General features: G+C 33.2%; 1 protein-coding gene across 1 annotated transcript in view; it reads right to left on the reverse strand.

The window, feature by feature from the left end:
- Window positions 1-15,898, reverse strand: part of MIB1 (MIB E3 ubiquitin protein ligase 1) — a 109,648-nt gene that overhangs the window by 50,752 nt on the left and 42,998 nt on the right. Inside the window, exons 7-10 of the mRNA XM_081078063.1 lie at window positions 14,323-14,506; window positions 10,877-11,021; window positions 9,157-9,290; window positions 5,823-5,930 (exon numbers count right to left, since the gene is read on the reverse strand). Of these exons, the coding sequence (XP_080934189.1) occupies window positions 5,823-5,930; window positions 9,157-9,290; window positions 10,877-11,021; window positions 14,323-14,506 (571 nt within the window). The remainder of the gene's footprint in view (window positions 1-5,822; window positions 5,931-9,156; window positions 9,291-10,876; window positions 11,022-14,322; window positions 14,507-15,898) is intronic.

A 15,898-nucleotide genomic window follows, 5' to 3' on the forward strand; every position in this document is an offset into this window, starting at 1 on the left:
CCCTCTTCACCTTGCAAAACAAAAACCTGAAGCACATTACACAGTAACTCTCTATCCTCCCTATCCAAAGCCTCTGGAAACCATCGTTCTTTCTCTATGACTGTTGACTCTTCTAAGTACTTCATATAAGTGGAATCATGCAGTATTTGTCTTTTTGTGAGTGGCTTATTTCACTTAGCGTAATGTCAAGGTTTATTCACACTGTAGCGTGAGTCAGAATTTTCTTCTTTTTAAAGGTTGAATAATATTCCATTGTGTGTATATACCACATTTTGTTTAGCCATTCATATATCAATGGACACTTGGATTATTTCCAAGTTTTAGCTATTGTAAATAATGCTGCTATGAATATGGGTGTACAGATATCTCTTCAAGACTCCGCTTTCACTTCTTTGGGGTATATACCCAGAAATGGAATTGCAGAATCGCATGGTAATTCTTTCTTTAATTTTCTGACAAACCACCATACTACTTCCTACAGCAGCTGTACCATTTTACATTCCCACCAACAGTATACAAGGGTTCCAACTTCTCCACACCCTCACCAACACTTAGTTTGTTGGTTGTTTTTTTTTTGATAGTAGCCATCTCAATGCATGTGAGGCGATATCTCATTGTAGTTTTAATTTGCATCTACCTAGTAATGATTTGTGATGTTTAGTATCTTTTCATGAGCTTTTGAGCCATCCATACACCTTCTTCAGAGAAATATCTATTCAACTCCTTTGCCCATTTTTGAATCGGTTGTTTTTTTTATTGTTGAGTTTTGAGTTCTCTATATATAGTTGTCTATGTAAGGAATATCAATCCCATATCAGATATATGATTGGCCAATATTTTCCCCATTAAATAGGCTGCCTTTTCACTGTTGATAATGTCCTTTCGTGCACAGCAGTTTTCAATTTTCATGAAGTCCAATTTGTCTATTTCTTTTGTTGTCTATGCCCTCAGTGTTGTACTCAACAAATCATTGCCAAATCCACTGTTGTGAGCATTACTCTACCTTTTCTCCTAAGAATTTTGTATTTTATTTCTTAAATTTAGGCTTTTGATATATTTTGAGTTAATTTTGTATGCAATGTTAGCTAAGGGTCCAACTTGATTCTTCTGTACATGGATATCCAATTTTCCCAGCACCATATGTTGAAAAGACTATCCTTTTCCCATTGAATGTTTGTAGCACTCTTGTCAAAAATCATTTGACTACATATTGTAAGGGTTTATTTCTGGGCTCTTTTATTGGTTTGAATGTCTTCATGCTAGTATCACAGTGTTTTGGTTACTGTAGCATTGTAGTTAAGTTTGGAAATCAGGAAGAGTGAGTCTTGCAAATTTGATCTTCTTTCACAAGATGGGGCTATGGGGTCTCTTGGGAGGATATACTGACTTTTAGGATGGATTTTCCTATTTCTACAAAAAACGTCACTGGGATTTTGAAAAGATTGTACTGAATATGTACATCACTTTGGCTAGTATTAACATTTTAACACTATTAATTCTGCCAATTCATGAACATAGGGTATGTTTCTATTTACTTATGTCCTCTTTAATTTCTTTCAGCAATAATTTGTAGTTTTCATTTTATAAGTCTTTCACCTTCTTGGTTAAATAAATTCCTAAGTATTTTAGTTTTCTGATGCTATTGTAAATGGAGTTCTTTTCTTAATATCCTCTACAGACTGTTCACTGTTAGTGTATGGAAATACACGGACTTTTGTGTATTGACTTTGTATCCTGCTACTCTGCTGAATTTCTTAATTGGTTCTAAAAGACTCTTGTGGAATCTTTAGGTTTTTCTACATATAAAATTATATCATCTGCAGAGATAATTTCACTTCTTCCTGTCCAATGTGGATACCTTTTATTTCTTTTTCTTGTCTAATTCCTCTGGCTAGGACCTAAATTAACATACATCCCCAGAAACTGTATACACCAATTCCTAGAGCCATTTTGGAGGTTATTATACTAAGTCCTGAGCTGTTTTTAGAAAAGAATTTCCTTAAATTGACCAATCTTCAAGCCCACTTGCCTTTCCTTCACAGTTTTACAGTTAAATAAAATGTTTCTACAGTTTTGTTTTCATGAACTAGATAAGCAGAATCAGACAGAATTAATAAATATTTCTAGAGAAAGTGTACTAACGTCCACCAGCTGGAAAGATATGTTTAATAAAAACACTCAAACACAGGTAATAACACCTTAAATTCCCATAGTATTGTATACTATAAATGGTACCTTAAGTATTTCCCTTACTCTACATCCCAACCTTTTTAGTTATTATCACAGATGAGGAAACTGAAGCTTATATAAAATAAAACTTTTGCCCAATATCATTTAAACAACAATACCATTAAAATTTGGGTTTTTAAATAGTCTAATGTTGTTCCCTACTATTAATCCTCTCCATTCAAAACAGTTTTTATTAACCTTAAATGATAAAAACACCTCAAATTTCCTGATAACTTCAGTATATATTCGTACTGTATTTGAAAACTTATTGTAAAGGACATTTTTTAAACTGGTCTTCCATTCAAACCTCCACAGCCTTACTATTATACCTCATTGGTAGGAAAAAAAATACTGAGTCCCTGAAGGATCCAAAATTAGTTCACCTATATAAACATATGTAAGATCTAAGAGTCCTCAGTGCCTTTCCCTACCTGTACATTAAGGGAGAAACAGAATGTAATCCTACTATACTCAATACGTCATACATGGAAATAATCAACTTTCCAAAACAGCTCTCTGAGTTTTCCCTAAGAAAAAGAAATATAGGAAATATAGGAAAAAATGTATCTTATGACATATTCTAAAGGTATGATATATACCAAATAATTTGATAACAGCTTAAATCAACTGAAAAAAATCTGCAATAATCACATATACTAGGGGTCAGGAAACTTTTCTGTTAAGGGCCAGAAAGTAAATATTTCAGGTTTTACAGGTCATACGGTCTCTCATCACAACTATGCAACTATTTAACTCTGCAGTTATAGCACAAGAGCAGCCACACACAATAAATAAATGAATAGGTGTACTGTGTACCAATACTAAACAATACAAATGGAGGTCTGGATTTGGCTTGCAGTCTACAGTTTGCAACCCTTGATTTATACTACCTTGAGCCCACTTCCTAATGCACATGAAAAAAAAAATTATAGAATGAGATTAACTAGAGAAGAAACATGTATTATCTTTATTCTTCAGCTAACCTCAAAATTTTTAATAAAATTAGGTTTTCAAAAATCCTGTTAATTATTACTGTTCTTAAGGTATGTTAAAGGTATAATAAAGTTTAAAAAAAGAGAGCACTTATCTTTTAGGATACATACTAAAATATTTACAGATGAAATAATAACATCTGGATCTGCTTCAATTTAATTCAGTGGAGGAGTAGGAAGTAAGGGGGTAGGGATAAGACAAAATTGGCAACGAAAAATAATTGAAGTAAGGAGTACATAGGATTCATTATACTATTCTCTCTACTTTCATAAATGTATAAAATTTCCAATAATAAAAAAATTAACAAAGACACATCACTTTATAAACAAGTTGACAAATGATGAATCACAAATTTAAGTATACTTGCAAACTTAATTATTTTCTCTCTCTTTTAAATCAGGGTTTCTCAACATCAGCACTACTGACATTTTGGGCTGGATAATTATTTGTTGTGGGAATTGTCCTGTACACTGTAGGATATTTAGTAATATCTTTAGTTTCTACCCATTAGATGCCAGTGGTACTCCCTCCACTCCCCCTGAGTTGTAACAATCAAAAATGACTCCAGACATTTCTAAATGTCCCCTGTGGGGCAAAATGCTCCCAACTGAGAACCACTGTTATAAAAAAAAACTATATTGCTCTTTATAATAGGGGATGTTAATTCTCATATACTAGAATAATGAGACTGATGAATTTTTGTGATAAACTGTGTTTATATTTTAACCCAATTTTTAAGTGAAATTTTTCCTTTACCAATTGGGAAATTGTGTTATTAATATAACCTGATATGTAAATATTACTTTTTCACACTATTTCTAACAAATTACATTTGCCTAAAATGATTTTTAAAACAGAAAATGCACAGAATGGAAATCCAAATAAGGAGGTATGGCAGAAGTCCACATGTACCTCACTGCTCTAGTAACAGATACAATTTTCAAACGGAAAAATAAATTATTTACAAATACGTAGCCTACTGAGCCTCACTCCAACTCAAATCTTACCATGTTTATAGTGTAAACTAACCATTTGTTTCGTATTTGAGTTTAATTAAGACAAAAAGAAACCTACTCTTGAAAAACAGTGCCACGCTGCAGCACCCCTACACTGTACAACCAGCCTTTTCTGTGAATAAAGTCTTTAGAAACACAAATTTATGGATACTTTCTATGTTGCCAAGTATAGTATTTAAATTCTGAATCAGAAAGCATATTTTTTAAAAATTAGGCAAAAATAAATTTGGTTTTTCAGCTTCTTGCCTTGTTAGCTAGAATCGGAAGGGCTTTGATACTTTAGTAGTTGTTGCTGTAGTAGTTGCTGGATTCAAAAAAATGGGATATTTAAACCAGGGAATTTACTCCCTTTCCCCAGACCAGACTAAAACAATAACAAAAAGTGCCTGCCAGTTACACAACACTAAATTTAAATTAAGTCTTTCTTGCATTACCAAAAAAATACATACTGGCTTCCTAAATTCACAACCAAGAAAGATGTGACTTAAAAATTACTACTGTAAAACCAAAATCAAATTACATAATCGCATTCATAAAGACATTATAGTAAAAAAACTATCACACAGTTTATAGACATCTAATATGTTAATTTAAAATTCAAGCTTGTTACAGGCAAAAGAAGATTCCACCGTCAAAGATGATTTATTTACACCTACAACACCAATGGCTCTTTAGTAGCTGTCCAATAACTCAAAAAACATAAAATTAGAAAAAAAGCAAAAATAATGTAAGACTTTTCTTCTCAAATGTGTATCTATAAAATTTTTTAATTAGTGCAAACCGGCTGGTCCATCAATTCAGCCATCAAAATCCAAGTCCTTATTAAGCTTCCTCAGATGGGAGTGTGATTTGGACAAAACTGCAACATTCTGCCTAGTGTAAATTTGATAGAATTTGACTTATTCCAAATAATCTTGCATTAGGATGAACAAATGTAATTCTAATATCTTTTTTAAGTAATGAGGTTATAGTTAACTACAACAAAGGAAGCCATCTTTCATACCACCCATACACATTCTTAACTGAAATTCCAAAGATAGTAAAAAAAAAAATATTTCCTTTATTAAGAATTAAGCATAAACATACACAGAGTGATAAACATGCATTGTAAAATCTTCAAAGATCCACATTAAGGTCAAGAAACAAGAAAACTAAACAAATTCTAATATACTGATTCTCTTATGAGAAAAAATAAATAGAGGCCTCTGAGTGTCACAAATCAGAAAAAATCTTGACCCACATGATGTATATTGCCCTTTCTTGAGATCTATTACTATATTCCCCCTTCCCTCAAATTCCCTAGTATGATTCTTAGGTGAACACAACTGGGCTCCCGATTGCATGGGGGTCTTACCATAATGGAAAATCAACTCCTATCTCCACTTGGGGTTATGTCTAGAATATTGAAGGATCACAAAAAATAAATTCTTCAAGTTGTCTTTTGTCAAATTTTTCTTTTCAATCAGCAGAGCCTTAGGTGAGTATTAAATTTCAAGAATGAAAACAGTCCATCTCAATATACAAGTACCATTTCTAGGACATTAATTTTTACTTAAAGTATTTTTCAAGCTTAGTTTTGTTTACCTCTGCTTCTACATCCACATTTTGCTTCAAAAGTAACTTCAAAATGTCAACATGTCCATTCTGACTAGCAGCTTGCATAGCTGTGTGACCAGCACATTGTCCATTCACCTAAATTAAAAAAAAAAAAAAAAAAGATGAAGGAATGTCACAAATCAGAAAGAGCCAATATATACATCCAGTATAGGTTTAAATTTAGCACATTCTATGATTTTATGGAAATAATTTAGATTGGTGTTCCATATATTCTAGAACAGATCACCAGAAACTATTTTCTCTAATTTAAAGAAGGGATGCAGGCATTTTCTTTAAGAAAACCAAAGTTCCATTGTCCAAAGAGCTATGAGAGAATTGTTTAGCAATCTGGAAAGCTAAAAAAAGAAAGGGAGAGAGGTAGGGAACGAATGGAAGTTAGTTACATTAATTTTGTATAGTTACTTCTATTTGGATTGTTAAATCTAAGGAGTGATTTCCAACATTTTCTTCACTTCAGATGTTGTGTAAATGCATAACTTACCCACAAACATATCCAAGGCTAAGAACAATTCCTTAATCCCACTACATTCACACTCCCATCCATAAAACCAAGAAAGATAATTCAAGATGGTAACCTGACCATATATGTTTATATCCTATCCCTCCTGAGACTACACTAAGATAGTAAAATACTTTAAAATGTAAAAAAACCATAAAGTCAAGGAGAAAGGGAGAGCTAACATTAGAAAATGAGAAAAGCAACACATCTTGAAAAAGAGAAAGCAGACGGAGTTTTCATTGACTTTATAGAAAAGAAGACAAAGCCTAGAAACCCCAAACAAACTCAAAACCTGCTAATGCAAGCCCATCAGAGGACTAAGAAGAGGAGCCCCAAGTATACATCTCATGTGCAACGGCCACACTCTAAATCCACTCCTCGAATTCAAGGGCAGAGCATATTAGCAGCCATGCATCTAGGCCCTAGAGGAAAAAAGGAGGTTTTTTTCCTTCAAACATCTGTGTAGCCATAGAAAGCAGATCCCTACATGATGGCATTTGGAGATCTCCAAAAGCTCCACACACAGTCACCATAATGCAGTCAGTCACCAAGAAAAACAAAGAAATGACTCTGAAAGAAACAAATGGAGATGGATAAAAAAGAAAACTTTGCAGGGGGGAGAAAACTTCAATTAGAGAATGTTCAAGAATTATTTACATCTAAAATTCAAGAGGAAGACGCCATGAAAACAGTAAAGCTAAAGGGGGAAAAATCCCACTAAAAGAGCTGGAAAATGGGTAGATATGAGGCAAGAGACCACTGTTTTTCAGCATTATGAGACTTTTTAAATAGTATATCTTTATATATTATTTGTAGTACAAACAACTATACTTCAATAGAGTTTTAAAAAAAGAAAGTGCATCCTTGTAAGAGTGTTTTTTAACTAACGGATCGGTTGTATTTCATTACCTCATGACATCTTACTAAAAAAAGAGTAAAGTCTGATTTTCTTTTAAGCCTTAATCCACAAAGATACTTAAAATTAGCAAAATAGAACAACCCCTTCCTCCTCCACCCCCATACACCTTCACACATTCGAGCATTACAGGAAACTGGAAAGCAGTTTCACCTGCTGTGAAAAAACCCTAGAAGTAACCCTTCTGCCAAGGAAACCCAAAAGGCTCAGCACTGACGACCCTGAATACGGGGATACTGTGGTGGTGGGTGCTAACACAAAAGTATTGGCTGACAGTTTTAAAAGCATTTAGATCCCTGGATTTCCCTACTCTACACAGCTGAATTACTGCTGCTCCACCTTCACGCTAACAGAAACCTGAAAATTTATTCTCTGGAAAAAGTCTCCCTATCCTATAGAAACCAGGCACTGTTAAGGGTGGAGCAAAGTACTAAAAATAGAACTTTTATGTAAATATTTACATGCTGAAAGCTGAGAATCCAGGCCCTCTTTCCTAATCAGAAGTCATAAGGCTGGCAGATTCTTACCCAGTAGAGGAATCAAGAGATCTTTCTGGAGAGTCAGACCATTCCAAGAGAAAAGACCTAACAACCAATACCCAGGAATAACCATAGGAAACTTCCAACCAGATCACCCTATAGTGAAGTACAGAGTACATACACACACACAAGCTTCCAAATAAGCCTTTTTACTGACTACTCTTATAGGTAAGTGGACAACCAAGGATCACCAGACATCTAAGGAATGGCCTCCGACATGAAAGACTTGTTTGGAAGAGGTTAAAGAGGTGAAAATAGTTGCCTCTGCAGAATGGGAAAATAAGGTTGAGAGGGAGATGTCATTTTTCATAACAAATTTTGTAGAACATTTTTCTCTTTAAATTTTTAGAATGCATGACACTATTAAAAATTAAGTAAATAAGTAATTAAATGAAAAAATTAAGTGTAATAAAATGTAAATCTGCTTGACTGAATATAAAAAAATCTGTATTTCAAACACAAAAACATAATATCTGAAATAAATTATTTGTGGTATATCTCACAACCAATCAAGAAACCACTATGTTGTGCTGCTATAATTGATACCTCTCAGATAAATCTAAAATGCTGCACGAGTTCATAGGAATAAGACGTTTATACCTTACAATTATAGATCTGATCTTCAAACTGTCTAGCATACTTACATACAAAGATGTGGGGACAAAAGACCTCACAACACAGTGACAATGATTCAAATTGCCACTCCATTTACAATCTCTTGGCTGGCATTGAACATTATATTGGTGCCAGCATGACAGCAATAGCAAAGCCAATGGATGACGAAGTGAGAACCAAAATGGCCCACTTAAAGTGTGGTTTATGTGAACAATAAAATGACAACATAAACTATTAAGAGTTACAAAGTGCATGACCTTTAATTCATCTGCGTTATAAACTATGAACTAGTCAATTTTCATAGGGAGGGGAGGGTATAAAGTTTAGATTAAATGTTTCTAAAAGGATAGAAAATTCCTTATAAAATTTACTAAAATATATTTAAAAGACATGATAAGATGACAATTATATGAGAAAAATTTATTGAATTTCCCCAAAAGGACACTCACCACTTAAAATGTAAATTTTGTCAATCATAAAATGAAAAATGTCACACTATTAAAATAGAAAATATCAATATCTTTTAGAAATGCATACTGAGGAATGATGGCTGGTGTCTTCTTTAAAATACTTCTCAGAAACACAAGGAAGAAGGACTAGATGAAGCACATGCAGCCAAGTCTTCATAATTACTGAAGTAATGTGGCAAAATCTAAATAATTGTGGAAGTATAAGATTTATTATACTATTCTATTTTAGTGTATACTTCAAAATAGTTTTTAAAATGCTCACATCCACATCTGGTCTTTTTAGCAAATCTTCCACTTTAGCAACATCTCCATTGGCAGCAGCCTTAACTAATTCTTCATTGAGGTCACCAGATTCTTGGGTTTCAAATAATTTCTTCAAGAGTTGGGAGAGTCTTTCTGCAAAGCATCAAATAAAGCTGCTAATATAGAAGGATCTCAAACCTTAACTACTAACAGACAAGCATTACTCACATGCCTATAATATATACTTTTCCTTTTTTACTATTTCTATCATTATTTTTGTACCATGCTACAGATATTACCGATGCAAGTTATAATTACTACCATATAAAGCTGCATTAAATTTGAGTCCCTAAGTATTCCCAGTTTTCTCCAATTCATGTATTTCAAATTAAAATTTGAAAAGAAAAAGTAGAGTTACATACAAATAATAATTCAAGATTTGGAAGTCATACCAAAGATATTACAAATGAACTTATCACAGTGGAAGTATCATAATGATACAAACTTCCTTTCAGGTTTTAAGCATACCACACTGACTCTCTGAGGTTAATGCTACAGACTTCTGAATAAATCAACAAATCGATGATTATGATTCAAAAGCAATGCAATCTCTATAATCTCAGGAGAAAGCTTTTAGGGACAAACCAATTTGCAGTTGAAAACGGACATCTGAGTGATAACAACATACTTCAAAGGTGCCGATTGGTTTTGACTAAAACAAGAAAGAACTAGGGATTTCATAAGATATTCTTTCTAAATAGCATTCATCAGTAGAGAACCTACCCAGTTCTGCTCCTTTAATTCTTGGATCTTTTCATTGGAAAGCAAAGAAATCACAAAGTGGGGCAGAGGACAAACACCAAGTCTACACTACTTGAGAGAAAGATATTAACTACCCTTCACTCTTTTAATTTGTATATAGTCAACCTTTTCTGATGCCATCAGACCTCAAGTAAGACACCACCAGATTTAAACTTTAAGCATACTAGCAAATTATAGCAGGAAAGAATAACAGCACAGGAAGAAGAAAGCAGTACAAAACAAATTTGGAGGTCACTCAATGTTTTCCTTTACTTTCTTACTTACAGTTGTGGTTCTATCTTCTTTTCTGGATCATAATATACAACAGTTAACTTATAATTTATTATGGAATGAACTGAGTCTACATAAAGCTGGAGCATAAAAGGAAAAGACTTTGAGCATGAGTCTACCCAAGCAGCCAGCATATTCACATCTCAACGTGGTTTTCTATTCATTGTGGCTTGCATAACAGTGCTTATAGAAGAGTAAAAGAAAAAATATGGCAGATATATAAAAATATCCAGAAAGAAAGCCATCTGCAAGCAATAATGTTGATAATGAAAAGAAAATAAAACAGTCTAAGAAAGTGATGGTTCTTTGGCAGGAAACAAAAGTTCTGACTAAAGAGGAGAATGTTGAATTTCAGGTATCTTAGATTTGATGTGGAGAAGCCCTTGATATATCCAAGAAAAGGCACATATGTATGGAACTTTTCCAGTGCACACCTCCGCCAGAACAAAGGTTATTCATTGTATGAAAAAAGAAAGGAAAAAAACCTTTAGTAAAAGTTTAAAAGGTAGTTAACATTCAAGCAGAGTTACATGATCTGGGAAAAAATGAAGAACACATACAACGTTATCTGTAGATGAGGACTGGGAATTAGCAATGGTTCTAATGTGAACCACATTACTTTCAAAGAAGCATGAAATACAACATACCACCAGATGCGTTGCTAATAGCTGATCCGGCAGACGCTACCTTGGAAACTGCTGCTGGATTATATGTCCAAGATGTGCCACAAACTTCCACCTTTAAATCACTGTCTGAATAAATCTGTTGTACACGGCCAACTTTACCTAAAGTCTTTAAAAAAAATTATATTCATGCTTTCAAGTCTGAAGTATATAACATAAAATTTTTTTTACCAGTTTTTACATGCTTAAAGGATTCATTTTACTTCATTCATTCCTAAAGAAAATACTTTTAAAGGATAACCATATTCAAATGGATTATTTATTAGTTACAAACTTTATTACAAAGTTACAAAGTTTTGTAACTATTACTAGTTACAAAGTTTTAGGTATACAAAACAAAGTAACAGTTAGACATGACACCCCTCACAAAGTGATGACCCTCCTCCCCCAATCTATTACCCCTCTGACATCATGTTAAAAAATATTTTAATAAATAAGACTATTATACTTCCACAGGAATATAAGAAAATAAATCGTAAGTCTCTTATTCATAAAAGTTCACATTTTGATTTTCGATATTTAACCCTTCTTTTTTTTAACCCATAAGATAACATCTTGAGAACTTTTAACTCAAGTAGTACAAAATCCATCTAGCCTAAAAATATAAAATCTGATTTCTTAAAAAATATATATATATTTAAACCGAAAAGAGTTCAAAGCTTACATCTGTTTCAATCCTTTGTGGAATCATGCCTGATTCAAAAGCATGTGTAGAAATAACACGCTTATTAAACATGAAATAAAAGGGGCAATTAGGTAAGAATAATCAGCAACGGCAGCACTTACCATGTGGCTAATGCTGTTCAAAGAGTTTTATATGTATTGACTCACCTAATACTGTAACCCTAAAAGTTAAGTGCTATTACTAGCCCCATTTAAAACTTAGCTCCAAAACCCATTCTTTTAAGCACAACAGAATAGTAACACTAGAAAACTGAAGAATAGTGACAATATCTGACTACTTCCTCACACAGAGAAAAAGTTACCCTTGACTTGTTTTCTCTTTTGACCTCTCCACGGCACCTGACCCCAACTTCTTGAAACTACTACCTTGATTTCAGGATGACAGTCTACTCCTTCTGCTTGTTCCACCCCTTTCTACACTCACTGACTCCTTTTCCTTTTTCAAATCCCTAAATCTGCTCATTCTCCTCAAATTTGATTCCTTCGTTTCTTACTTTCCTTTCTTGAAAATTAATCCACTTTGACTATCATCTTATTTCCAAAGACTCCAAAATATACTTCTCTAACCCTGTTTATCCCTCTCCTTGCCCTCCAACATACACCAATTTTAACTTCTCATTAGACATTTTCAGTTGGAATTTTCCAGCATCATCTCAAGCTCTATGAGGCTGCATTCTTTGTTTTTTCCTCAACTGTTCATTATGGAAAATCTCAAACACACAAAAGTAGACAATAGTATATTAAATCCTCATGTACCTATCAACCAGTTTTAACGATTATTAGCTCATGGCCAATCATTTTCCCCTATCCATTTTCCCCTCCTTTATTATTTTATCATGTAAACTCTATCTTTTTAAAAAACGTATCTACAATACTATTATCAACCAGCCCAAAATTACCAATAACTCTATATTTTTAATAACATAAACTACCAGCCAGTGTTCAAATTCCCAATTGCCTTATAAATAGTATTTTTCTTTCAGTTTAAATCAAGTTCCAAATAAAGTCTATACATATTTTTCTTTGCAAATTATTTGTTGAAGAAACAGGGTTATTTATCCTATAAAGTTTCTTACAATCTGAATTTCGCCAATTGGTATAGTTTAATAGGTTCATCTGACTTTGTATTTAGTAAGAAACCCTTCAAGTTGAATGCTAGATCTTTTTAAATGACCTAGAAATGTTTGATAGTGTCCTTGCTGTCTGGTATGAGGCTCATCTTGTTCACTTCCTGTCAAAGAGCTAGAATTAGCCATTTCTCCAAAGAGTCCTAGTTCTTTACAGAGGGAAAGGCTATTTCGAGATCATAATCTGGGCACTGAGGTTGGTTATTATTACTGGAACGGTCACTATTTCTAGGTCTGTCCATGGACAGAGCTATGAAATAGGGTTTTGGTATTATTTTTATTTTGTTTTAAAAGATACAATAAATCATGAGTTCAAACACTCTTCCAATTCAATTCAAGACTACAGGGTTTTACATAACCTCTTCTATAATACATCTGTATCTCCGTTTCTCATTCTGATCATTCTGGTTCTCAAGGTCCCTGGGGATAACAGAATTAGAATTATCCTATCACTACTCATTTGTTTTTTTGTCATATTACAAAAACAACAATCTCAAAATAAGACTATCAACACTATCATCATTAGATTTCTGAAAATTGTTAAATATTTCTTTTTCCATGTAGTTCTGCAGTATATATTCCTCCTATAAGGATATAAAGACAAATTACTGTGTTTAAAAATCACTTGGAATTTCCTCTCTGTAGTTTTACCAACAAGAAAGACATTCAGGTTCATTTGTTTCTATTTATTTTCCACTTTTCAGGAGTTTTCTTTTTGAGTTTACTTTTGTTTTATAATTGTATAAAATATGTATGTGGTTTCAAATCAAATCTATAAAACAAGACATATTCAAAAACATCTCCCTTCTACTTTTGTCCCCCTATTTCATATTCACTTTTTATATACACTTTTTTACTTTATGATTAATACTTCCATTTTCTTTTTAAAATAAAGTTTGTTAAAACTTTATATTAAACTATATTGTCCTAATAATATTTACAATATCCATATATATAAACATACGTACAGAGGGTCCAAAAAAATGTATACACATTTTAAGAAAGGAAAAAACTATTATAATTATGCTGACGGTAACCACTTTGAGCACCTCTAGTAATTGCAGAAATCAAATGTGACTTGTAGTCATCTTTTGTTATCAGTATATATTGAGTAGTACAATTTTAATACAGTTTTTTCCTTCCTTAAAATGTGTATACATTTCATTGGCATCCTTTATATATATACACACACGCAAACCTTTATTCTCTCTTTCAAAAATATTTATGTATTGTCTATTGGTTCCCTAGTATGAACAATATTAAAATTAGTAATTCAGATATTCTTCCCCTCATCCTCTTTCTCCCCTAATATTCTGATTTTCAACAATAGTATTTTGTCCTAATTAATCCCTTACCCCTATATTACATTCTCCACTAAGAATTCTATCAAAAAATACTAATTGTAGACCTTTTTGGAAATTCTTTGTCTAATTTAACTGGAATAAATTAGAAAATAAAAGGCGTAAGTATGCCTGCCTTCCAATAAAGAATACCATTCTCAAAGGATTATGCTAATTTCATTTCTAAAACTAAAGTATTTTTTAAAACTTCATAAGCATAGTATAATTCCTAGTCCAAAAGTAATTTATGTAAACTTACTGGAAGCATAGCTTCAGCCCACTCTCCATGTCCTCTTTGTAGAAGTTTAATTCTTTCCAGATCATAACAAACTTGTACTAGATCACCCACTTGAAATTGTGAGGTGCCTCCTTCTGCACCTTGAGCAGCATCCCCACTTCGAACAATGTTTGCTTTAGTGAGAACAGCAGGATTGAAGGTCCACCTGAAGATCAAAACCAAAACTCAAAATGGGTAAGTTTACTTAATTTTAATACAACATTTTTTGTTAAACATTACAGGGAAAAAAGAGTAGAGCAATCCTTTGCAATTACATCCTGAATGATCTGTACTTTTTTATAATTTTATAATACAAAATTGGGAAAAGTCATTGTAATCTCACCACCCTAATATGATATACTTCTGTCTAGATTTATTCTCCTTTGCATATTTTAAAAAATTGTTATAAAACATATATTCATCATCAAAAATTAAAACATTTCAGAAACATGTAAAATGTGTGAACCTTAAGAAGGAATATACCTGCTAAGAAGAACTCCTAGTGGTTAACTGGGCCCAAATTCATAGAGTCTAGCTGCCATTGCTGACAGAGGCTTCTCATGCACTCTGCATTTCAAGGAAAACACACAGACTGAGCTACCAGTCTCCTGCACTGTGTTCCTGCCTTCTGAGTCAACCCTTACTAAGGAGTTCCTAGTATCATCTTTCAACCACTAGATTTAGAACTGCCCCATCCAATCAGAGCTATGCAGCTATATCCTCATTTACATCTATACCAACCAATCAGAGCTACTTCACAACGACCTATTAGAACACACTATTCCAACCAATCGGTACCATGCCATTTGGACCAACTGTGTAATTTTTGGATCCATTATTTGCATCAAAATGGATAAATCTAGAACCAGGGTGGAACTTTCTCTATAAAAGGCAGCCTGCCCTTTGTCTGTGTAGAGCTCACTTTTGATTTCCACCAGAGGCTGCATTTTTCAAAGAGTTTGTTTGCAAATTCTTCACCTGAATAAAAGTTTTCTCCTCTTTCCATACTTCAGATTGGGAATTTTTGTTTAAAGTGCAAGTTCCATTTTATACAAACACAGCAGATCACCATTCCCCATCCCACTAGAAACCACTGTTAATACTCTATGTGTATCCTTGCAGATTTTCTATCTATATACTGAGTGACGGTTATAATGTAGAGTGGTTTTCTTTTTCATAAATGGGATCATTATATCATTCTGTGACTTCTTTTTTCTCAAAGAATGCATCTTGGTAGATCTACTGTTCAATGTCAGAAACATGGATCTACTTATTTCAATTTAATGGCTATAGAATATTCCATAGCATGGATATACACTAATGTACTTATCCTTTCTCCTATTGACTATCATTTAAACTATTTCCAAATTATCACCATTACGAACAATATTATAAAGAACATCCCAGGGATGGTAGGTTAGCTCAGTTGGCTAAAGCATGGTGCTGATAACACCAGATTGCCAGTTCGATCCCCGTATGGGCCGAACCGTGAGCTGCGCCCTCCAAAAAAACAAAAACAAAAACAAAAAAAAACAGAGAACATCCCTAGAGAACATTA

Source organism: Rhinolophus hipposideros (assembly GCF_964194185.1).
Source record: "Rhinolophus hipposideros genome assembly, chromosome: 17".
NCBI lineage: Eukaryota > Metazoa > Chordata > Mammalia > Chiroptera > Rhinolophidae > Rhinolophus > Rhinolophus hipposideros.